We start from the raw sequence: 25,506 nt of genomic DNA, 5'->3' as shown, positions 1-25,506 counted from the left end.
AAGGGAAGCAATGTTAAAAGAGGAGAGTAGGAGCACAGTGTGGGGACAGTGAAGTATGGCAGCAAATGGAGCATGGAAATGAAGGAGGACTCAGGTGTGGTTAGAACTAATTAATCAGTCAATGAGCAAGTGTAAAGCCAAGTGTTCACCTTGTGAGGCTGAGGTTTCTAACAACATCACGATGCTGCTGTGGAGCGTGTCAGCTCTTAGCACTGCTCCCTGTGCTGCTGCTGGAGAAGCAAGGTGTTCTGGAGGGTTGTTGTTGGGTTTTTGGTGGGAATTTTTTGTTGTTCTTTTCTTTTTTAAATAAAGACACCCTGAAGTTCCTCTCACTGCTGGCTCCCAAGCGGAAAGAGGGGTGAAGCAGTTACTGGGAGCCCACAGCATTCATCTGACAGCACAGTATGATTCCTGCAAATCTATCGTGGGTACAGTCCATGGTTCCTTGTCTGCACCCATGCTGTTAGGCGTGATGCTAATCTAAATCTTGTTACACAGGTTTTCATAGTGTCTGGCTCCCAGAAAATCTATTCCTTGCCAATAAATTGCATCCAGAGGTAACCAAAGTGTTGAACTACTTCATTATCTTTGTTTGTAAAACTTCTCTTTATTGGACAAATTTCTTCATTTGTGTGTGCCTTGAGGTGGATTTCTGAGACTACTAAGGAGATATGCTGAATATTAACGAATCCTGACAGTATAAAGCCTTCTTTTCTATAACCTACTTTTAAGACCCTGTCTCAGTCCCTCAGGTTTGAGGCTTTGAAGAACATCATGCAGATGACACAGTTTGGGCCTCTCCATCTGCTTTGAGAGCAACTTTACAAGCTCATTCTAGGTCAATAGGCTGGCTGTTCTTGAATACTTCATTTAAATATCACAGGAATCTCATTTTTCTAAAAGGACAGTAGCCCCCCAGACTCTTCCCTGTCTAGAAGTCAATGAGCAATTTTAATTAAACATACTGAAACGTTATTCTTCTTTCAGAGTAACAGCCGTGTTAGTCTGTATTCGCAAAAAGAAAAGGAGTACTTGTGGCACCTTAGAGACTAACCACTTTATTTGAGCATGAGCTTTCGTGAGCTACAGCTCACTTCATCGGAAATTCTTCTTGCATGTCAGGTGAGCTGACTGAGCTAGGCCCTCCTTGTCATCAACAGTGGTTTTCGTTTGAGATGCTTGGGATTCAACAGTGTTCACCTGGATCTCCAAATCATTTACTTGAGAGGTGAGTTTATCTAATTTGGCATCCATAGCTACTACAGATCTTTTACAATTTTTATTCATTTGTTCCAAAAGATTGTGGCTAGAGTTGTCTGGCTCTGAAGCAGCAATTAGACAGCTGGATGCACAATAGCTTGGGGTGCATGCTGCAGATTCAGACTGTGCACATAGAATTTTGACGTTAAAAAAGTTTGCCTCACCCATTTGATTTTTGATTTTGAAACATTCCTTTTACAACAGGGTAGTAAATATACAGATTGCCTTTTGTAATAGAGTCTCAGGTCATGACCTTGGATGAATAAATACAGAGATATTTGAAACCTACAGCAGAAGTTAGGAACAAGTACACACTCCTTGCTCTGCTGGCAAGGCCTGCTCTCATTTTTGTCTTTTCAGCCTCTTTGAATCAACAATTTCTTGCCGGACACTTCATTATGACAATTTGGCAAGTTAGGTTCACATGGACTTGTTACCTGTGAATGAGATTCTGTGTACACCAGCCACCAATCCAGAACTAGTCTACTGCCTCTCTTGTGCCTGTTTGTTAGGGAGAAATAGCAAATTGTCTTTTGGGAGCTGTAGTGACTTGAGTCTTTTGTTTAGTAGTTCCCCAAGCAAGTGCTTCCATGATGGTGGGAGAGAAAAATAAAAAATCCATATTGATATGCTCACTCCTACCCCCTGTCCCTTTACCACTGGTTACATGTAGGAAATACACAACAGGAGGGAGGGCTCAGGACTAGTATCTCTGAAGCAATGGCTTCCAATCCACTATTAAGAACACAGACTCTGAGAAGAAGTTATAGGTGAGAATACTGGCTAATAATGCTACGCTGAACTTTGTAGCTGACCGCACCATTGACAGGAGCCGAGACACACATGGCCAAATTTCTGAAAGACAGGCCTACGTTCTGAATGTAAAAAATGAGAGTGAACTTGGATGTCTCTAGCTGCATATGCAATGATTACTGTTGTAGCTCACACAGTGGATTTTCAGGTACATGTTGCCATTTAGATTCCTGATGAGCCATGTATGGATGCAAAACCCTATTTCTGAATGTAATCCTGGTAATTGCCTATGCATTTCTGCATATGAAATTTAGGCTTATCTTTAATTTATAAAATGAGCTTAATTGTACATGCATCTTGACTTGTTATAAAGTTTAAAAAACCACCACAATTACTTCAACTTTTAGTTTCAAGATATAAAGGAAAAACAATAAACTTTCTCCAAAAACAAACTAAATGCCAACCCACAAATCACCACTCCCCATGTCATGCAATATCCTGAGTGAAGAAACAAGCCGCACCCAATACCCTAAACCTCAAAAGAACTCAAATTCTGTCAGACTAGCAGGGGGAAAGAATTCTGGTGTCAAGGCCTTGCATGACAGAATCTCCTACCACAAGCTCTAAGACATTTCATTCTAGATACCTAGCTTGAGGCTCTCAGCTGACTTCCACCACCATGGCAATGAGTCTTACAAACAGCCAAGATCAGAATCACCTTTGTTAATTGCACAGTTAAGTCTATGCAGTCTATTAGGAAGCCTATGCAGTTCCTGAAGAAATTACCTAATATGTATTTTGTGGCTAACCCTGCTTAGTAGGCAGGCAGGCATGTTCTACATTAGCGGCCTCTTCCAAGTGGCTCATCATAGAACATATTACAGTTATCCAGTCTAGAAGTCACAGAGGCCTAGATTATCATAACGGTCCCAACTGCCTATTTAGGTAGACACTGCAGAGGTGGGAAGGGAAGGCCAGCTTTTTTTCCCCACTGGCATCAACTGATATTGCAGGAGCAGTCAGAAGTCCAAAACATCCCCAGATTTTGAGCCTCCTGAACAATGGATGGAGAAACCCTTGAGACAGAAAATACCCCTGCTATGCCCTCTAGATCCAACCCACAGTCTGTAGCATATAATGAACAAGGGCCAGCTATTCTCATGTCTTTAAGCACAATCAGAGTTACTGGGAATTGGAAGCTGTGCAGTTTTATTTCAAAACAGAAGGGGCAAAACAAGTTGTGAGCTAAAAATAGGCTGTTACTCAAACTTGAAGAAAATCTCTAGAGATAGGATTTCCTGATACGAGATTCAAGTTAATAGGAAGTGCCCTTCCTGTGTTTTTTAGGATGCAAGGGTAATGAGTTTATTTTCAGCAGACTTGAAGTGGAGTCTGATCGGAGTTCATTGTTTTAAAGTGACCTTTTCTACAAAATGTAAATTTGGTAGATCATGTCCCTCAATAGTTAGGCATGATTTTGAAACAACTGTAGTGTCACTTATATTTTTATATGAAAGGAGTCCCTAAGGAAATTGTGCATTGTCCTATAAATTTAGGATCCGATCCATATATTCTTACTCCTGCTGGGTTGTGGCTTACGTCACACGTAGCCCCATCAAAGTCAATGGAACAATTTGTGTCGATTTCGGGAGAGTAAGGGTATCAGAATCTGGCCCTTAAAAGTACCTAGGATTTTACATAAGAGTAAGTACAATAATCATTAACACCACACAGGCTCTGATGTGCCTTTCATTAAACTCACCTAAGATAACATACTCAGCCAACTAGAACTCATACAAGAAAACAACAACTAGTTTAGGTAGAGAGTTTCCAAATTCTGATTAAAAATGGTTTGGTCTTGTCTACACTAGCAAGCCACAGCAGACTCAATACCCCCTATTGCTGAAGTCGATGGTATTTTGGATGCTGTATTTGCAGTTCACCTTTAATAATTAAACCTCATATATTTCAAACACAGTGGGTGTCCACCTTAACACCAGTTTATTAAATCCTGATGTTTCTGGTTAATGAAGGGTTAGTCTGTGGATTTCCTTGCTCTTTGACGTTTTGGGTATTTAAACAACAAATACGAAAGAAAAAGAATATCTGAGTGACTGGCAAGAGTTAATCTCATTTTTGTACAGCACGATTAAATAAACAGAGTAATTGACTTCACAAGAAGAAACATACACTTCAGAGAAAAAATAATTGAATCATTAGGACCATATCTAGCCACCATTGCAAGAAAGAAACTCTCACTGAAAGGTGAGAGACTTTGATAACAAAACCCCTGGGAGATTATGGATATTACAAATAATCTCTTTTGATTCTTTGCTGTAGCAGCAAAACACTAAGGTTTTTGAACATTCCCAGCAGCTACAAAGAGATGCTATTAGATCAAATTCAAGAGTTTTTTGTTTTGTTTTTAAGAAAAAATTGCTCAAACCTGTATTTATGCCTTAAAATAATACTTTTTCATTAAAATACTTTAAAAATCTATTCAAAGGTAAGCAAATATTATCTCACTTTTATTCTCCTTATCGGAAAAAAACCCTCTTCTCTGCTTAAGAGACTTGCTCAATGTTAAATAGTGAGCCAGTAGCAAAACCAGGATTAGAATCCAGGAGGCAAATTCTCAAATACAGATAACTTCCAGGGGAGTCAGCGGGAGTTGCATTTGACCCCTAGCTTCTATGTTCCAGTCCTGTTCTCTAACCACATGTTCTGATGAATATTGGGAGTTTTACTGCGTTTCATTGAAGTATTTAAAAATTTTAAAATATCTTTTTCTTTTTAAAAATAAATTAAAAAATGGTCAGAAAGAACTCAGGTTTAGCTATATAAAACCTGACAAATGCTTACATAGATTTTCCCTTTTCATATAAAGCACAAATGTTGTGAATTTCAGTGATGTCATCAGCCTCAATTTAATTTGTTTGTTTGTCAGTTTGTGTCAAGAAGTATGATTTAATAGCAATGACATACACATGCACTCACTCCCAATTTGATATTAGTTTGAGTTTCCAAAATATATAGCATTGAAACAACATTTTAAAGTAACATATGCAAACAAGTTTAGCTTGTATAACAATTTAGCCCTACTTATAGATAAAGCCCTATTTTATCAATATTTTAAATATTATGGAGCAGATCTCCAGGTCTGGCTGAGCCATGCTCTGCATGGAACCAAGGGTGGGAGAATGGGAAGGAAGATGGTTCCAAGAATCTCAGGCCTGGTCTACACTTCGAGTTTGTGTCGGATTTAGCAGCGTTAAATCCAAATTAACCCTGCACCCATCCACACAACGAAGCCATTTTTTCAACATAAAGGGCTCTTAAAACCGATTTCTGTACTCCTCCCCGACGAGGGGATTAGCGCTGAAATCGACAACGCCGTTTCGAATTAGGGTTAGTGTGGACACAATACGAAGGTATTGGCCTCCGGGAGCTATCCCACAGTGCACCATTGTGACCACTCTGGACAGCACTCTGAATTCGGATGCACTGGCCAGGTGTACAGAAAAAAGCCCCGGGAACTTTTGAATCTCATTTCCTGTTTGGCCAGGCAAGCTCATCTGCACAGGTGACCATGCAGTACCAGAGTTGAAAAAAAGCTCCAGCATGGACTGAATGGGAGGTACTGGATCTGATTGCTGTATGGGGAGAGGAATCCGTGCTATCAGAACTACGTTCCAAAAGATGAAATGCCAAAACATTTCAAAAAATCTCAGAGGCCATTAGGGACAGAGGCTACATCAGGGACGCAACACAGTGCCGCGTGAAACTTAAGGAGCTGAGACAAGCATACCAGAAAACCAAAGAATCAAACGGACACTCCGGGACAGAGCCCCAGACATGCCGCTTCTATGCTGAGCTGCATGCAATTCTAGGGGTGGCTGCCACCACTAACCCACCCCTGTCTGTGGACTCTGATGATGGGGTACTCTCCGCCATGGCTGAGAATTTTGCAGATGGGAAAGATGAGGAGGAGGAGGACGAGCTTGGGGAGAGCACACAGCACACCGTTCTCCCTGACAGCCAGGATCTTTTTATCACCCTGACTGAAATACCCTCCCAACCCAACGAAGCCAGAGATGGGACCTCTGGTGAGTGTACCTTTTAAAATAAAATACATGTTATAAAAGCAAGGATTTTTTAATGATTAAGTAGCCCTGAGGATGGGGACTTGGGATGCATTCGTGGCCAGTACTGCTACTGGAAAAGTCTGTTAACGTGTCTGGGGATGGAGCGGAAATCCTCCAGGGACATCTCCATGAAGCTCTCCTGGAGGTACTCTAAAAGGCTTTGCAGAAGGTTTCTGGGGAGAGTAGCCTTATTACGTCCTCCATGGTAGGACACTTTACCACGCCATGCTAGTAGCACATAATCTGGTATCATTGCATGACAAAGCCTGGCAGCGTATGGTCCTGGTGTTTGCTGGCATTCGAGCAACATCCGTTCTTTATCTCTCTGTTTTATCCTCAGGAGACTGATATCGTTCATGGTAACCTGGTTGAAATACAGGAATTTGATTAAGGGGACATTCAGAGGTGCCCGTTCCTACTTGGCTGTTTGCCTTTGGCTGAAAAGAAATCCTCCCCGCAGTTAGCCACGCGGTGGGAGAGGGAGGCCATTGGCGATGAGCTGTTCGCGTTTGGCTAGCAGGGATCTTCCCTGATACCAGCCAGGCAGTGGGGGGAGGGAAAAAGCGATCATCCCAGAGAACTGGATGGGGGGTTAGTTTGGTTTCTGCTGCTGCACGTTAACAGGAAAACTGCAGCACTAAATGGCCAATTCAACGGACTTTGCTTGGTATGGGAAAGGAGGGGGCTGCTCTTATGAAGGTTGCAGAAGCCGAAAGACTATGGCTTACCATGGCCGCCTGCAAGCCGAATTCTGTTGCCTGGCCCTGCGTGTGTGATCTCTAACACCAAAGCCGTAGGCACTCAATATAAGATGCAAAATGTGACCTTGTACCAAAATCACATCTGCTACGTAATATGAATAGTGTTGTTCACTGTGAAAGAGTATAGCCATTGTTCTGTAAAATGTATCTTCTAAAATACTTCACTCCCTTCTTTTCCTCCAGCAGCTGCAAATGTTTCAAGCCTCCCTCCTCCGTCCCAAAGGCTATCTCAGATAAGGCGGCGAAAAAAAACGCACGCGTAATGAAATGTTCTCTGAGCTCATGCAGTCGTCCAGCACTAACAGAGCTGTGTGGAGGGTCACAATAGCAGAGTACAGGACGGTGGCCAATGAACGTGAGGAGAGGTGGTGGCAGGAAGATCAGAGGAGGCATGAGGAAACGCTGGGACTACTGCGGGATCAAACAGACATGCTCCAGCATCTGGTGAAGGTTCATGAATGGCAGCAGACTGCTGCTGTAGCCCCTCCCTCCTCCCCAAGTTCCATAGCCTCCTCACCCAGATGCCCAAGAACGCGGCGGGGGGGGAGGCTCCGGGCACCCAACCACTCCACCCCAGTGGACAGCCCAAGCAACAGAAGGCTGGCATTCAACAAGTTTTAAAGTGGCCTTTTCCTTCCCTCCTACCCTCCTCCCACACCCCACCCGGGCTACCTTGTGAGTTATCTCCCTATTTTTATAATCAATTAAGAAAAAATACGTTTTTTAAATGATAGTGACTTTATTTCCTTTGCAAGCAAGCGGTGATCGAAGGTGGGAGGGGGGCGGGTGGCTTACAGGGAATTAGAGTCAACCAAGGGGGCAGGTTTTCATCGAGGAGAAACAAACAGAAGTGTCACAGAGTACCCTGGCCAGTCACGAAAATGGTTTTCAAAGCTTCTCTGATGCGCACCACTTCCTGCTGTGCTCTTCTAACTGCCCTGGTGTCTGGCTGCGTGTATTCAGCGGCCAGGCGATTTGCATCAACCTCCCACCTTGCCATAAACATCTCCCCCTTACTCTCACAGAGATTGTGGAGCACACAACAAGCACCAATAACAATGGGAATATTGGTTTCGCTGAGGTCGGACCGAGTCAGTAAACTGCGCCAGCAACCTTTTAAACGTCCAAATGCACACACTACCACCATTCTGCACTTGCTCAGCCTATAGTTGAACAGCTCTTGACTACTGTCCAGGGTGCCTGTGTACAGCTTCATGAGCCAGGGCATTAAGGGGTAGGCTGGGTCCCCAAGGATAACTATAGGCATTTCAACATCCTCAACAGTTATTTTCTGGTCTGGAAAGTAAATCCCTTCCTGCAGCCATTTAAACAGACCAGAGTTCCTGAAGACACGAGCGTCATGAACCTTTCCCGGCCATCCCAAGTTGATGTTGGTAAAACGTCCCTTGTGATCCACCAGTGCTTGCAGCACCATTGCAAAGTACCCCTTGTGGTTTATGTACTGGCTGCCCTGGTGGTCCGGTCCCAAGATAGGGATATGCATTCCATCTATAGCGCCACCACAGTTAGGGAATCCCATTGCAGCAAAGCCATCTAGTATGACCTGTAAATTTCCTAGAGTCACTACCTTTGATAGCAGCAGCTCAATGATTGCGTTGGCTACTTGCATCACAGCAACCCCCACAGTAGATTTGCCCACTCCAAATTGATTACTGACTGACCAGTAGCTGTCTGGCATTGCAAGCTTCCACAGGGCTATTGCCACTCGCTTGTGAACTGTGAGGGCTGCTCTCATCTTGGTATTCTTGCACTTCAGGGCAGGGGAAAGCAAGTCACAAAGTTCCATAAACGTGCCCTTACGCATGCAAAAGTTTCGGAGCCACTGGGAATCGTCTCAACACTATGCAGTCCCACCACTCTGTGCTTGTTTCCCAGGGCAAAAATCGGCGTTCCACGGCATGAGTCTGCCCCAGTAACACCATGATCTCCAAATTGCTGGGGACTGCGGAATTAGAGAATTCTGTGTCCATGTCCTCATCACCATGCTGCCGTCACCTCCTCGCCTGGTTTCTCAGGTGCTGGTTCTGCATAAACTGCACGATAATGCACAAGGTGTTTACAATAGTCATAACTGCTGAGGCAAGCTGAACGGGCTCCATGCTTGCTGTGCTACAGCGTCTGCTCGGGCAATCCAGGGAAAAGGGCGCGAAACGATTGTCTGCCGTTGCTCTGACAGAGAGAGGGGCGACTGACAACATGGCTTACAGGGTTGGCTTAAAGGGAATTAAAATCAACAAAGGCGGTGGCTTTGCAAGAAACAGAATGGCCCCCTCAAGGACAGAACTCAAAACCTCAAGGATAGAACTCAAAACTGGGTTTAGCAGGCCGTTGATTTCAAAGAGGGAGGGAGGAGAACATGAATACAAAACAAATCTGGTCTATTTCTTGTTTTGAGCCACTTCATCTATCTTTATACATCTTGCTGGCAGCAGACTGTGCAGTACGACTGCTAGCCATCGTCATATCCTGGGTGCTCGGCAGAAGACGGTGCAGTATGACTGCTGGCCATCGTCGTCTTCTGGCTGCAGATTAAAAGACAGTGTACTGCCGGTAGGACTGAATCGCCATGAGATGAAACTTAAAAGGGAAATGACCTGGCTGAGTCACTCCCATGTTTGCCCAGGCGCCCCTGACCTCATCGAGGTCGGCTAAAAGAGCACCCTGGACTACGTCGACAATGGCTACCGGTCATACCCCACTGTCTGCTGCCAAAAGACAATAAACTGCTGCTGTGTAGCAATGCAGTACCGCATCTGCCAGCACCCAGAGACATACGGTGATGGTTAGCTGAGCAGGCTCCATGCTTGCCGTGGTATGGTGTCTGCACAGCTAACTCAAGAAAAAAGGCGCAAAACGATTGTCTGCCCTTGCTTTCATGGAGGGAGGGAGAGAAGAGGGGCCTGACGATATGTACCCAGAACCACCCGCAACAATGTTTTAGACCCATCAAGCACTGGGATTTCTACCCAGAATTCAAATGGGTGGCAGAAACTGCGGGATAGCTACCCACGGTGCAACGCTCCAAAAGTCGACGGTTGCCTCGGTACTGTGGACACACTCCGCCGACTACATGCACTTAAAGCATTTGTGTGGGGACACACACAATCAACTGTATAAAAACGGTTTCTACAAAACCGACTTCTATAAATTCAACCTAATTTCGTAGTGTAGACAAGGCCTCAGAGCATGACAATCAAACTCCACTCTGCTCCTGACAATGCCCCCAGCCAGCCCAAAAACACTCCCTATATCAGGTGACTCCCTGGATGTCTTGTTAAGGATAGCTCTGCCCTGTTTGTGCAGCCAGAGCAGTGCAAAGGGAAGAGAGCCAGGAGTCAGGATGTGGTTCTATGCATCAACCTTCCATACAATCTGCTGTCTGCAAGATGTTTCATCTAAACGTTAAGTACAGCATAACTTAAATGCCATGAAGCAACTGTATGAGTTTTAAAGCCTTTCCACACATTCCCTAGTATATAAAAGTGGAAAGCATTCAGCTGCGTATTTAAACAGAAATCTCACCTTATTGTGTTCATACTTGTATGGGATTTTGAGTGTATCCATAGCTCTGATCATAGCTTGCATTGCTGTAAATATATTCTGATACACGAGTTTTGTGAAACCCCTTTTGTCTTCGTCAGAGTATCCTGATCCATGGATGATTCTCATCTGTTTGATGAATGTGCTTTTGCCACTTTCTCCCGTACCTGCAAGACATCCAATAAGGACACATCGTCAAACCAAAATATTCACAGAACACAAACATGAAATTGTTGCATGAATTAAGCAACTTATTCTGTACAGAGCTGAGCAACCTGTCAGCACTCAACCACTAATAAATAACAATCACTCTTAATTACAGACAACACTAACAAAGGCCAATACTATATCCAAACAGTGAAGGCATCCAGTCACAACTAAAGTAATGCTTAATTAATAAAAAGTTGCCTTTTTACGACCAAAATATGTAAGAGTATAATGTGAGAAGGATTCCAAATGTTACCAACTAGAACATGTATACACCCAAACCTCTAGAACATCAACTGCTGGCCCTCTCTGTCAAGGTGGAATGAATAGAGTCATTAAGGAACTGGCTAAAACCAACCCAAATCAACAAGGCGACCAGAGAGACGATACTCCAATGACTCATAGACTGACACTGTCAGTAGAGAAGCTTAGCAGAGACCCCAACTCGAGAACAAAGGACTGGAAAATATGAGATGAGGGATACATTGGCTCTGGAAGAAGCTTGAGAGCTCTCTCACCTGGGAGCCCAACTAAAGAAGGAAGAAGTCAGAGAGAAAGAGAGAAGCAGAGATCCTGGAAACGGAGTTCACTACAGCTTGGCTTGGTGGATTGCTCTGGGCTGACCAGAATGGACTATCTTTAACCTTCATTTCTCTAGGAAAACGTAAGGCCTTTCAATGCTGTGTCCCAGTTGACTAATAAACCCTACCATTTGGAAAACATTGGTTAAGTGTCACTGTAAATGCTTGGGGTGGTGCATTTACCTCAGAAAGTGTACCAGTCTCTAACCAGGAGAGTATCTTAGTTGGCCTTGCTGAACAGCACTCCCAGAGTGCAGCAGGAGCGCTGAAGCCCAGAGGTTCAGTTTCACAGAGGTGGTGAGGCCGCATGGCCTACACTGAAGGAAGAGTGAGTTCCCTTAGGATCTGGCACATCAAAGGGGTTTCTCCAAGAGACTGTTCCAAAACTGGGGGTGTAGCACCAATCCTGTGGATCCATGACAAATCTACCAATGACCTTTTGAGCACGTATTTATAGTTATTTATCATATGTAAACTGTACTGGAAGGACAGGGTGATTTCAAATGGAAAAGACTCAAGCTATTACAGTGATGGGGAGCAGTACAGATGGATACCTTCTCCGCAAAGAAAAATAAATAAATTTGAAGACACATTAACAATTAGGGCTCTGCAAAACTTTACATTTGATCCTAATTTGTTAACAAGCATTCATTCATTCACTTGAATTTATTTTGAATTTGTTCCATAAATGTTAGCCAGAGCTAGTGAGAACAAAAAATTGTTTTAGCTGGATGTCCGACTAAATTTTGAGTACTGGTGCATTTCAAGTTTGAGCTGTATTTGCTGGGAAAGGTCACATGATATTTTTCTTTGTCTGTGATTGGCTGAGCACATCAGGAGGGTCAACAGAAGCTATTTTACTTGTTTTCTCAGAAGGAGGGTCTGTATTTTAGAACAAACAAAAAATTAAAACATTTTATCCTCACCTTTAACTCTGGCAGATGTGGCCTAGGCAAGCATGTTAATATTCTTATTATTCCAACAGTTAAAAGAGACAAATTGTTTTATTATTTACACTTATTAATGCAGAGGTGAATCCATAAAGCTTTCTATACAAGTGTGTTTTTAAAAGTGCACTGACTTTTCCATGGTGCTCATTACTGTGGTATCCAAGCACTTCACAAACATTAATTAAATTACTCTCACAACACTTCTCTGGGGAAGGGAAGTATAATTATCCCTATTTTACAGATAGGGAAACAGAGCCCAGGAGAAATTAAATGACTTCCCCAAGGTCATACAGGAAACCTCTTGCAGAACAGAGAATAGAACCTCATTAGTATTACTCATAAGGCCACAATTCCTTGCACTGAGAACAATAAAAAGAATTCCCCATTCAATTCTTTTCCACTAAAACAACAAATTTGACTTAATGGAATACTCTCTCCCCCTCCTTCCAGAGGGGCACAGAGTTGTGGGTATCATACCACTAGGCTCCTCCTCTTCCACATTGCTACTCTCATCTATTCTGCAGTCTGTCCCCACTTAACTTCATTACTGGTGTCCTCACTCATTCTCCTCTTTTCTATATTTACTTTTATCTATTTCAATTTGTAATAATACATTAAATCAAAACATTCTTACTCAAGCACAATATCTTGAAAACAAAAAGTTTTACTAAGTGGCACAATGCCTAACTTTCCCCACATAAAAGAACCATAAATCCCTTCAGAACAACCTCTGTGGGAATAGACAGGCCTTGCAGAGTATTAGAAAGGTCAGCAAACTCTTGGTATGTTGGACCAGTTAGGGGCAATGAGCTTCAGAGAACCCTCTCAACCCTCTCTCATGACATTCAAAGATGGAAAGCCAGATTCTCTTGAACCCTAATCTTTTCATACATCAGAGCCTCAGATCCCATGGGAATTTGTATTGACTGTACAACACTGTCCATTTCAATCTGATAGGATGGTTCAATTAAAAGAAATTTTTTCACCCAATATATATTTGAAAGCAGCTTTAGAATATTTGCTTTTAAAGTGTGTTAGCTGTCTAACAAGAGTTAAATCTGGAGATGACAGTGCACATTGACAAACTGCTCACAAAGAGATAGCAAGGAGAGGGGGAGAAAAAAGACCATGAGGTTTATGAAGTGGATATGTGCACAAACACACACATACACTGCAGTTTTCCATTACACAAATGTCTATCCATATAAACATATGGATGCAATTTTTGAACTTTTACTAGAAGGCTTACCATAGTCTACTGATTCCAGAGTAGGCATTAAACAAAATGTGTCCCACTGATAGGCCATATTTTATTCATACAGAATATGATAGATATAATTTAAATACTTTTAGGAGTGTAAATACATCCTTGATCCCCATTACCCTTCAGTGCTCGGAGGCTACCTCACAGAGCACCCAAGCTCCTGCTGGACCAAGAAAATCAGAACTCAAATTCAGATCAGCCTACATGGTATAGCATGCACAGTTTACTGGATTCTGGGGTAAAATCTGAAACCAAGATTGGCCTTAACAATTATAGGAGCTTAAATTGCACTCTTATTTTTGGAGTTTTTGTTTTCAACTGTACAACTTTTATTAGTAGTTTTATATAATTTTTTTTCAGGTGATGGCAAGATTAGGTATTAGAGAAAAGAGAAAAATGGCAGCTGATTTTCTGGGATTTTTTCCGTCTGTTGCCCCCTCCTTCCCACTTCTCTCCAAAAGGAAGAGAACAGTGAGAGTTGAGGTTACACTGTCAACATGAATTGGACTTCTACATACAGTGCTTCCATCGACGTGCACGGGCTGAAACTGTGGAAAAGCAACATCACTTGCCCCATAACCTCAGCCATGCAAAACATAATGCCATCCACAGCCTCAGAAACAACTGCAACATCATAATCAAAAAGGTTGACAAAGGAGGTGCTGTCGTCATCATGAATAGGTCGGAATATGAACAAGAGGCTGCTAGGCAGCTCTCCAACACCACATTCTACAAGCCATTACCCTCTGATCCCACAGAGGGTTACCAAAAGAAACTACAGCATTTGCTCAAGAAACTTCCTGAAAAAGCACAAGAACAAATCCGTACAGACACACCCCTGGAAACCTGACCTGGGGTATTCTATCTGCTAAGCAAGATCCATAAACCTGGAAATCCTGGACACCCCATCATCTCAGGCATTGGCACCCTGACAGCAGGACTGTCTGGCTATGTAGACTCCCTCCTCAGGCCCTACGCTACCAGCACTCCCAGCTATCTTCAAGACACCACTGACTTCCTGAGGAAACTACAATCCACCGGTGATCTTCCTGAAAACACCATCCTGGCCACTATGGATGTAGAAGCCCTCTACACCAACATTCCACACAAAGATGGACTACAAGCTGTCAGGAACAGTATCCCCGATAACGTCACGGCAAACCTGGTAGCTGAACTTTGTCCTCACCCATAACTATTTCACATTTGGGGACAATGTATACCTTCAAATCAGCGGCACTGCTATGGGTACCCGCATCGCACCACAGTATGCCAACATTTTTATGGCTGACTTAGTACAACGCTTCCTCAGCTCTCGTCCCCTAATGTCCCTACTCTACTTGCGCTACATTGATGACATCTTCATCATCTGGACCCATGGAAAAGAAGCCCTTGAGCAATTCCACCATGATTTCAACAATTTCCATCCCACCACCAACCTCAGCCTGGACCAGTCCACACAAGAGAACCACTTCCTGGACACTACGGTTCTAATAAGCAACAGTCACAAACACCACCCTATACCGGAAACCTACTGACTGCTATTCCTATCTACATGCCTCCAGCTTTCATCCAGACCACACCACACGATCCATTGTCTACAGTCAAGCTCTACGATACAACAGGCATTTGCTCCAACCCCTCAGACAGAGACAAACACCTACAAGATCTCTATCAAGCATTCTTACAACTACAATACCCACCTGCTGAAGGGAAGAAACAGATTGACAGAGCCAGAAGAGTACCCAGAAGTCATCTACTACAGGACAGGCCCAACAAAGAAAATAACAGAACGCCACTAGCCGTCACCTTCAGCCCCCAACTAAAACCTCTCCAATGCATCATCAAGGATCTACAACCTATGCTGAAGGACGACCCATCACGCTCACAGATCTTGGGAGACAGGCCAGTCCTTGCTTACAGACAGCCCCCCAACCTGAAGCAAATACTCACCAGCAACCACACACCACACAACAGAACCACTAACCCAGGAACCTATCCTTGCAACAAAGCCCGTTGCCAACTGTGTCCACATATCTATTCAGGGGACACCATCATAGGGCCTAATCACATCAGCCACACCATCAGAGGCTCGTTCACCTGCACATCTACCAATGTGATATATGCCATCATGTGCCAGCAATGCCCCTCTGCCATGTACATTGGCCAAACTGGACAGTCTCTATGTAAAAGAACAAATGGACACAAATCAGACGTCAAGAATTATAACGTTCAAAAACCAGTTGGAGAACACTTCAATCTCTTTGGTCACTCGATTACAGACCTAAAAGTGGAAATACTTCAACAAAAAAACTTGAAAAACAGACTCCAACGAGAAACCGCTGAATTGGAATTAATCTGCAAACTGGATACAATTAACTTAGGCTTGAATAGAGACTTTGAGTGGATGGGTCATTACACAAAGTAAAACCATTTCCCCATGTTTATCCCCCCTCCCACCCCCACCTCCCACTGTTCCTCAGATGTTCTTGTCAACTGCTGGAAATGGCCCACCTTGATTATCACTACAAAAGGTTTCCCCCCCCCCTCCTCCTGCTGGTAATAGCTCACCTTAAGTGATCACTCTGATTACAGTGTGTATGGTAACACCCATTGTTTCATGTTCTCTATGTATATAAATCTCCCCACTGTATTTTCCACTGAATGCATCCGATGAAGTGAGCTGTAGCTCACGAAAGCTTATGCTCAAAATACATTTGTTAGTCGCTAAGGTGCCACAAGTACTCCTTTTCTTTTTGCGAATACAAACTAACACGGCTGCTACTCTGAAACCTTTCAACATGAATTTTGCTACTTCAAATAACATTTGCTCACAAGTAGTCCCACTGAAGCCAATTGGACTACTAATGTGTTTAAACTTGAACACTTGTGTAAATGTTTGAAGGATCAAAGCCCTAGTGACTCTCACAAAGTGGTGAACATGCTAGCGTGTTCTTTTTTCTGTTCCTGTAGGTTATTGTGCATTTCTTTTGAAGTGGGAACAAAGTCTTTAAACATAATTGCTAGAAATTATTTAACCCAGCAACAAAAGCAGCTGTTCAAAAATTATTTAAAGCCATTTTTTAATTTACATTTTTATGTGGATATCGGGGGGGGGGGGGAGGGGAAGGAATGTAACAAGAGACTTCCACCAGGTTTTGTCTGCAGCACTGAATGAAATACAGCAAAACTATTCACTGGAGGAATCTTTTAAGGACACTGATGGCTCTTATCTCCTGTTTATGTATGGGCGAATTACATGCACAAAAATTCCTTGTGCATTCACGGTAACATTGACCACAAACAGGGTTCAAAAATTCAGGTAGATGTTTCCATGTAAAACATGTTTAGATCTCTTTTATATGGAAAAGAGAGTTTGGTTATAAAAGAGTTTGACTACACATTTTGGAGCCGTGACTGAATTTACTTTACACATGTGCAAAGCATAGGGTTGCCAATTTTGGCTGGATGTATTCCTGGAGGTTTCCTCACATGACATAATCTTTAAATACAGATTAATCTTAAATTTCTGGAGACTGCAGGCCAATCCTGGAGGGTTGGCAACCTTAGTAAAGTACCACTGGGGGTAGGCAGAAGGCCCTCAACAGCACATGTGCTGGATGGTGTACAAAATCACCCCATTCCTGGTATTTGTCTTCATTATTAACCTTAAGCAAAATAAGAAATCTCTCCTGCGCTTGCCCGTTTTTTCCTGTGTGTTTGCCTGTTCCTGGGGTTTCTCTCTATACCTGCCCCCAGTTTATTTTGAAGCAGTGGAAGGCTCACACCTTTCTTTTATTGCTGGATTGGAGATTACAGGAACTACCTGGTTCAGGTGCATCAGCAGAAATAGCTCTGCAGCTTTATGCAGGGTCCTAGAACCTGACTGTTCTCACAACCTTATACACTTAGGATGTTTTATAAATACAAACCAACAATAACAAGGTGAAATACACCTTTGGTAGATCTTGATTTTAAGCTCTTGGAGCTGGGAACCTGGCTCCAATTCCTTTCTCATATCTGTGTAAATCAGCTATAATTCTATTGAAGAAATTGGGCCAGTGTAAAATCAGCTCACATGAAAAGAGAATTGAGTCCATTGTCTTCTGTCTGTTCAGCACCAAGTACATTAGTGGAGCGTTATAAAAGACAAACGATAATCTAGTTTGCAAAGACACAAGCCTTTCTTATTAAGGCACCTGGTACGTATGATCATTTTCTGAGGTAGAAAAATGAGAAAATACCTCTTTTTGTTTGGCAGTTTTATGTAACTAGTGTTGTCCCGATTTAACACAAATATCTTTATGAAATGACACAATTAATTTTCCCTTGAATGGTTATTCTCATTCCTGAATTCACCCTTCTTCCTTCTTATCCCATCATGCCCTGTGTTATGGCTACCAACTAACCATCCAACCTTCCAGAGAAAAGAAGAAGAGATTTTCTTTGGAGGATTTCAGGATAACTCCTGAAGGACTGAAAGCTCTGCCTCAGCAGCAATTTCATCCCCAAGGAGTGAAAGGTCATCACTTAAAATTTAGAGAAAATAAGAGTCAGTTAATAAAAACCATTAGCAGACGTAATTCTACCACAGACATTCCAGACAAAAGACATATTGTCTTGATCAGTATGGACCAAATGTTCTATTTTTTGTACCTCTTTTCTTTTGGACTAGCATAACATGAAATACCTTTACAATACTAAAACTAGACAGTCATGAGCACTCTGCACTATTAAATACTATGAGCAGCCACCTGATGTAGAAGCTACAATGAAAATATTTAACTGCACTAAGGAAGGTTTAATGCACAAGACCAAACCGAAGAGCAAACTGAATGAACTAAAAGTATGCCTGGAAATCTCAAAACAAATATTTTACTTTTGATCAGAACTGGTTACTGTGTTGTATGTAACTCTAACTCCTAGAAAGGGATTTATACAAAAAAAAAAAAGAATTAAGCCTCTCCTACCACCAGGAAGAAGAGTGTGTCCATTGATAACACACACATGCTGTAATGCTTACCTATATTGCCAGTGACTTGGGAATCAAATACTGGTTGGAAATCAGTTTCCATCCCAATATAATAATCAGAGCCAGAGCTTTGCAGAGGGACTTTTGGCATCACTATTTTTTGTAATGAACTAAACACACACACACACACACACAACTATATATATAGATAGATAGATATAATTTATTTGTGAGGTCCTTCTATACTGGTTACTGTTACCTTAAAGAAAATAAGCTTTATACCTTAATAAATATGTTCTTTGTCTCAAAAATTAAATAGAGCAAGAAAAACTGTACATGATGCCTGTCCCATCCCTTCGCTTTTCTTAATCAGGCTCCATGGAAACTTGAGATAAAAATGCTTTTTTCTGAATATTTTTTTTTCAGGTTAATTTTTCAACAGCAGTAGAAAGAAAGAAAGAAAGAAAGAAAGAAAGAAAGAAAGAAAGAAAGAAAGAAAGAAAGAAAGAAAGAAAGAAAGAAAGAAAGAAAGAAAGAAAGAAAGAAAGAAAGAAAGAAAGAAAGAAAGAAAGAAAGAAAGAAAGAAAGAAAGAAAGAAAGAAAGAAAGAAAGAAAGAAAGAAAGAAAGAAAGAAAGAAAGAAAGAAAGAAAGAAAGAAAGAAAGAAAGAAAGAAAAAGAAAGAGCATGGTACACAGTAATACAGGTCTCAAATGTTCTGCATTGAAAAAACAAATTACTAATGCACAAGTTTCCCTCCATCCACAACCTCGAAAAAAAAAAGAAGAAAAAGGTAGTGATGCGTGCAAACCTCATTTTTGATCCCTCAGCAGACACACACATTTCTATAGTAACGAAAAAAATCTCAATACAAAAATCAAGGTTAGGTGTGAAACAAACAAGTCAACCTATTCTCCATTAGGACCCCAATTCTGCATTATGATCTTCAGGAGTGGACCACTGCACCCGTTCACTATCAACTGTGGGCTGAGGCCTACATTTCCAATACCAACCAGAACTCTTCCCTTGGAAAAAATTAAGGATAGGCCAACAGGTTCAACCAAAATAAAAATCTTTACACTGGTCTAGAATGATGGGCAATATTCAGTCCTAGACCAGCAATAAGTTTATAGTTCAACATCTTGTGACCCATTAGATCTAGAGAAGGGAGTTTTAATACTTTTGGAAATACTTTCCAAAGGGGAAACACATCACTTGGATGGGAGGTTATGAAATATTAGACCTGAAAATCACAGAATTATGACATATTGAAAAACTATTTTAGGTAATTGTTAAGGGGTCCTAACTATATATTTTTTTCTCTCTTTGAGGCCTGTACAGTGGATTCATGGTGACTAAGACACTTGGCTTTATAGGTGGAGAGAAATAAAATACCATACCAAATACCATACCACCATGGTGGTGGAGTACAAATATCTGCCTACGGCCAATGCTGCAATGCACACACCTTTTCATTTAATCTATATTGCATGTTCATTAGGAGTTATTAGTTCTTATTCAACAATTCTGCTAGAAGCAAATGCATTGAGAAAACACTTGGATCAAGCTTAATGAAATCTTTTAAAAAGAACAAAGCAATTGACACTTCTGGTAAAGGTGGAGCTACCCTAAAAGAGAAATTGCCCTCCTTCAGATTGACTGTACAGTAACCTAAGCATAAAGACAGGCAGAAGAATACATATATTTGCAATATTATTATTTTGCTTGGTTTTGATTGGTGAAGCTTTTAGCGCTCATTTTTCTTTGTTGAGAGTTTGGATAGCAATGAAACCAATGCAGATGGAAACAGATTATGTTCAGTTTGTTGACAACGCAATTTTCATTAGGTTAAACAGGACAGTATTTCAGGTGATATACAATTTCAAAATGAGGTTATGGAAGTTACAGTATATAGGTATTCAAATATGTAAGTACACAGAAGGGTCTAAGGCTTAAGGAGTTTATATCTTGTCCAACTTTGTGGATCTATGTCTGCACCATTTCCCAGAGGTGTCTTTAATTGGGTGATGCTGTGCTGGGGTTTCCTCTCATATCTAGTCATGATAATTATAGAGCACATCCGCCAATCTCAAAGTAGTTTTCAAACGTGGATGGTTTTGTGGCTAAGGCACTAGACTGGGACTCTGTTCTCAGCTCTGCCACAGACTTCCTGTGTGTCCTTCGGCAATTAATTTAATCCCTTTGTGCCTCAATGCCCCATCTGTAAAGTGGGATTCAAAGGAAGTAGGATCAGATACTATATGAATTTACCACAGATGCACAAAACTGGTCTTACTGGTAGTACTCCCTGCTCATGAGAAACATCTGGCTGCTTCCAATCCTCCTCTCTCATTTCCCAAATCAGCGGAACGTGCCCTCAAGAAGAAATGCCCCACCTTGTTCCACAGAGCTGTCTTCTGGCCATTCAAGGAGCAGCTTTAATACGCTTTGAAGAGAACAGAGTCTGTCAAGTCTTCCATGGCTGAAAGGGTGATGACTGCAATACAGACTGAGAGATGTCTGAGTGTGCATGTAGAAATGGAAATCCACAGGACTCTGATGGGAATATTAAGGAGTTCCAAGAAAAGAGCCGAAATCACTAAATCTGTTCATAGGACACACATATACATGACTCAACTATGTGATTCCATGAAGATTATTATGAAACGAAAAGGCTCCTTTTGTAGCACAGTTCACAGGAATTTACACACTATTGCTATTAATAATTTCTTCTGGACTGCTATGATCAAGGAAAAAGAAACGTGGTGTCTTACATTGTTGATGACAAGAGACGCTCAGAAAGAGAAAGCTTCTAGTATGGCATTTTTTCTGTTTGAGGTCAGATTCTTCTATAAAAGCTCCTTGTTCATGAGAAAGGAAAACTGGATAAAATAAAGCTGATACAAACGTGTAGCCTTGTGGAGTTTGTTTGGCTATTTCCCCAAAAACTAAAATCACTGGTAACAAAACAAGTGAACAGTTATTGTAACAAAACAAGAAAAATTGGAAACAGCGAATCACCAGGCTTAGCTAAACCAAGTTATATAATCAATTATAACATTAATTCCAGGTGGGGTAAGGGATTTAAATTTACTCTTATTATACCATTATCAAACCTAGATTTCTTATCCTTGGCCTTTTAACATAGATCCTTAGCATTATGGGAAGACTGGTACACTGACCAAAACACATACCCATTGTGCCTTCCCATAGTATCTCCTTATTCACTACAGAGCAAAGTTAAGAAATTTAACCGCGTCTTAGAAGCCTGATTTCTTACTTATGAATGTAATAAATAATAGTAAAAAATAATAATAGCATAGGGCTGGATTCTCAACTCAGCCAAGTTAACTTAGAGCAACTGGAGAATTCCCCTGTGTAGAAGGAAAGTTGGTGAGCCCAAAACCAGTGGTATCTCCTGCACTGACTCTGCTGCCACGAATACTTGAGGCCAACACAAGGAGAGGCAGGGTTGTGTCAAGGGAGGAGAGGAGGAGTGTGGCAGAGCAAAGCTGCCCTAGAGCAGATTCCACGCTGGCCATCCCCCTGCAGCTTTAATTTAACTGGGTCAAGCTCTCTGGTAGCCTCCCAGGGCCTAAAGTCTGTTCACATGCAGGACTCAGTTGGCACATGACCATACACTGTACCTGCACCTCTCTGAAGCTGCTGCTATCTTCTCCAGAATCTCAGCTTTCATTCTAAGACAGAGTATTATCTCTCAAAAATGTGACCCAGGTGTCACCAATGCAGAGATAAGTCTGAAGAGAGCCTGGAACAATAGCTTTAAGGGGTGTGAACTGTCCCATTCATCTCAGTTGAGGCTTTAGTTCATATGTCCAATGACGGTAATTTAAACATTACATTGTTAACTATTTAATCCCTCATGTAAAAAAAGGAGGAAGAATCACAGATACCCACAATTTATGGTGAGAGACATCTCCTTCTAGTGAATTTGTGACTTGTCCCCACCCTTTTGCACCCTCCCCCAAATCAAGAAGGAGCCAAGTCTGTGGGCACATTCAAGTTCCATGGAGGAGCAGCCCTGTTCAAGAAGCCTAGTGGAGCTCAGAGTCTCCCATGATCAGTTCTGCAAAAAAGGACCTGGGGATTACAGTGGACAAGAAGCTGGATATGAGTCAACACTGTGCCCTTGTCACCAAGAAGGCTAACGGCCTATCAGGCTGCATTAGTAGGAGCATTGTCAGCAGACTGAGGGAAGTGATTATTCCCCTCTATTCGGCACTGGTGAGGCCACATCTGGAGTACTGCATCCAGTTTTGGGGCCCCCACTACAGAAAGGATGTGGACAAATTGGAGAGAGTCCAGCAGAGGGCAACGAAAATGATCAGGGGGTTGAGGCACATGACTTACGAGGAGAGACTGTGGGAACTGGGGTTATTTAGTCTGCAGAAGAGAAGAGTGAGGGGGGAGTTGATAGCAGCCTTCATCTACCTGAAGGGCGATTCCGAAGAGGATGGAGCTAGGCTGTTCTCAGTGGTAACAGATGACAGAACAAGAAGCAATGGTCTCAAGTTGCAGTGGGGAGGATCTAGGTTGGATATTAGGAAAAACTATTTCACTAGAAGGGTGGAAGCACACGAATGGGTTACCTAGGGAGGTGGTGGAATTTCCATCTTTAGAGGTTTTTAAGGCCCAGCTTGACAAAGCTGTAGCAGTAATGATTTAGTTGGGGTTGGTCCTGCTCTGAGCAGGAGGTTGGACTAGATGATCTCCTGAGGTCTCTTCCAACCCTAATCTTCTATGATTCTATTATCACATTTTGAACATCTGCCCATCGCCTGTGAGTGTCATCTCATTTTGGTGCTTCCAATGTGTGGAACTGGGAAAGTGATACCACCATCTTTTCCCCCAATCTGACCATGGCTTGCACTCAATGGAGAACACTCCCACGGTATTTTTTACTTAAAAAGTTGACTTTTACAATAAAATTTTAAAAACCCACAGCATTTCTAGAAACACACCAACCTATAATTGGAAAGAAATAGGACAAATGGGTATGAGGGGGGTGATACACAAAGTTGCAAAATGAGGAAGATAAATATGGGGCTGACTGAAGTCATTAAAAAAAAACCAGTGCGTTTAAAAATAAAGGTTTAGGTGTTTTGAAAAGATGGAGCATGTTTCAGGAGGTGAGCAATCTTCCCAAAGGCCATTTCAGCAAAGTTATGTTTTCCTGTCAACCGAAGGGGGGACCTTTCAAGACAACTCCAGCAGAGGGACTCTGGTGATCTACAGATCTCCTGATAAGCTTCCAGATATCCCAGCAGCTTCCTTCTGGAACCGAAAGCTACGATCAAATCTGCTATGTTAATACTTCTTAGTGACTTTAGTGCCTATGTGAATGACTTCACCAATCCTCTAGCCCAGAAACTCATCTCCACCATGGCAATTTTAGATACTGGTTTTACCAATTCAGCTGGTTACAGAATGGATCCAGTATTCAGTGTTGGAACAGACACAGGGGTCATACCTACTGTGTCCTCATCATGGTTTGACAGCCACACCATGTCCTGCTAGCAAACAAACACACATAAAGACTCAACCCTGAACTTTCATGAACCCAGAGGTTTTACTAATTCCTATAAAGGATATGCCATCCTCTCCTCACACTGGATGGTTTTTACAACTCATTTCTGCAATTTAGATGTCATGCTAGATGTTGGGCTCCAAGTGGATGCTCAGGAAGAAGATTGTGACAAAGATTGGTTTCTTTCATCTATGCAAGGTTTTGAACTTTCTACTCAGAAGCAGGCCTCCCTCTTGTTAGATGTGCCTTCACTATTTCAACTTCAAGATTACACTCACAAAATGAAATTTACACATGAGGCTATACCTCAAGACCATTCAGGAACTCAGTTTAGTGAAGAACATGGCTGCTCACTTACTATGCAGTACTTCACATAGCAACAGAACTGTACTCACAGTGAGTAAAGTTAAGCATGTGCTTAAGTCTTTGCAGGATACGGGTCCAAGTAGGTATATATCGCACCAGCTTACAATTGCAGAAGGGCAGGACACTGGCTTTTCCCTAATCATCCTGTGTCTGTACAAAACTAAGGCTCTGGGCAGGAAAACAGGTCCACAGATGTGCACTTTCCTCTGGCAACTCTTACTGAGAGCACAAGATTTTTGTGTGGCAATAATAGCCTACACAAATATCAAGCCCAGTTTGCTGCATTACTCCTGAGTTACACTGGTGGAAATGCAAAACTGGAATTACAAAGTGGTACTATGTTTGGACTGATAAGAAAACCTAGGGAGGGAAAAAATAGATACACTATTCAGTTTTAACAGGTAGTAGATAGTGCAATTAAAAATGTCTGTATGATCAGCTCCCTCTTCTTCCCCTCCGGCAAATAGTTCTCAAACCCCACCTCCTGTGTATTAGCAAATGAAAACTTGGCTTTATCACTTGAAAAAGACTTGAGACTAGGAAGCCTGACTAGTAAGAGGTTTACTTGTCCAATAGCTTCCCACTGCTGTACCTAAACATTGTTACTCATGGGGCAGTATACAGTAACTGAAATGAAAAGGTGGCATAAGCTCGTGTGCTCTGATTTAAACATGTTTCTAACTGAAACAACAAGAAAACTACTTTTAAAGTGAAATCATACTGAATGTTGTCCATTTCTCAGAGAACAAAATAATTTTCTAAGCTAATCATATCAAAAATATCTTAGTTAATAGGTTAAACTATGCTCCACACTCTGGAGCATAGTTTCTTAAATTTTATCGTTTTTTCAACAAAAATGTCATGATTTTGTTGGGTAACGCTTTATAATAATCTGAAATAGATAAGTGGAAAATAATTAAAAGGGGATTCTCAATGAGAAAAGACCACTCTAGGAATATATTACAGTATTACTCTAATTAAATGGTCAGTCACCATTCACAGAAGCTGATTATGAATCAAGAAACTGCAGCAGCTTGGTTTGGTGTGGAGCCAGTCATGAGAAGAAATACTCTGTTCTCCTGAAGGTCAAAACAACAGATGGACTTCTACACAGAGTGCTTCCGCCGACGTGCACGGGCTGAA

General features: G+C 41.9%; 1 protein-coding gene across 2 annotated transcripts in view; it reads right to left on the bottom strand.

Annotated features, from left to right (window-relative positions):
• The window catches only part of LOC311520864 (guanine nucleotide-binding protein G(q) subunit alpha), a 230,259-nt gene that overhangs the window by 149,782 nt on the left and 54,971 nt on the right, over positions 1-25,506 (bottom strand). The window contains exons 1-2 of one of the 2 annotated variants that reach the window (XM_084628733.1): positions 10,463-10,553; positions 7,667-8,973 (exon numbers count right to left, since the gene is read on the bottom strand). In XM_084628733.1, coding sequence (XP_084484859.1) covers positions 7,773-8,744 — 972 coding nt within the window. In that variant the 5' untranslated portion in view covers positions 8,745-8,973; positions 10,463-10,553 and the 3' untranslated portion in view covers positions 7,667-7,772. Of the gene's footprint in view, positions 1-7,666; positions 8,974-10,462; positions 10,648-25,506 lie in introns of those variants that run through there. The other variant, XM_084628732.1, reaches the window with a different exon arrangement.

The sequence above is a fragment of the Lepidochelys olivacea genome (assembly GCF_965140295.1).
Source record: "Lepidochelys olivacea isolate rLepOli2 genome assembly, chromosome: 5".
Classification (NCBI taxonomy): domain Eukaryota; kingdom Metazoa; phylum Chordata; order Testudines; family Cheloniidae; genus Lepidochelys; species Lepidochelys olivacea.
Note: the sequence above shows the minus strand (reverse complement) of the source record. Positions and strands in the feature narration are given on the sequence as shown.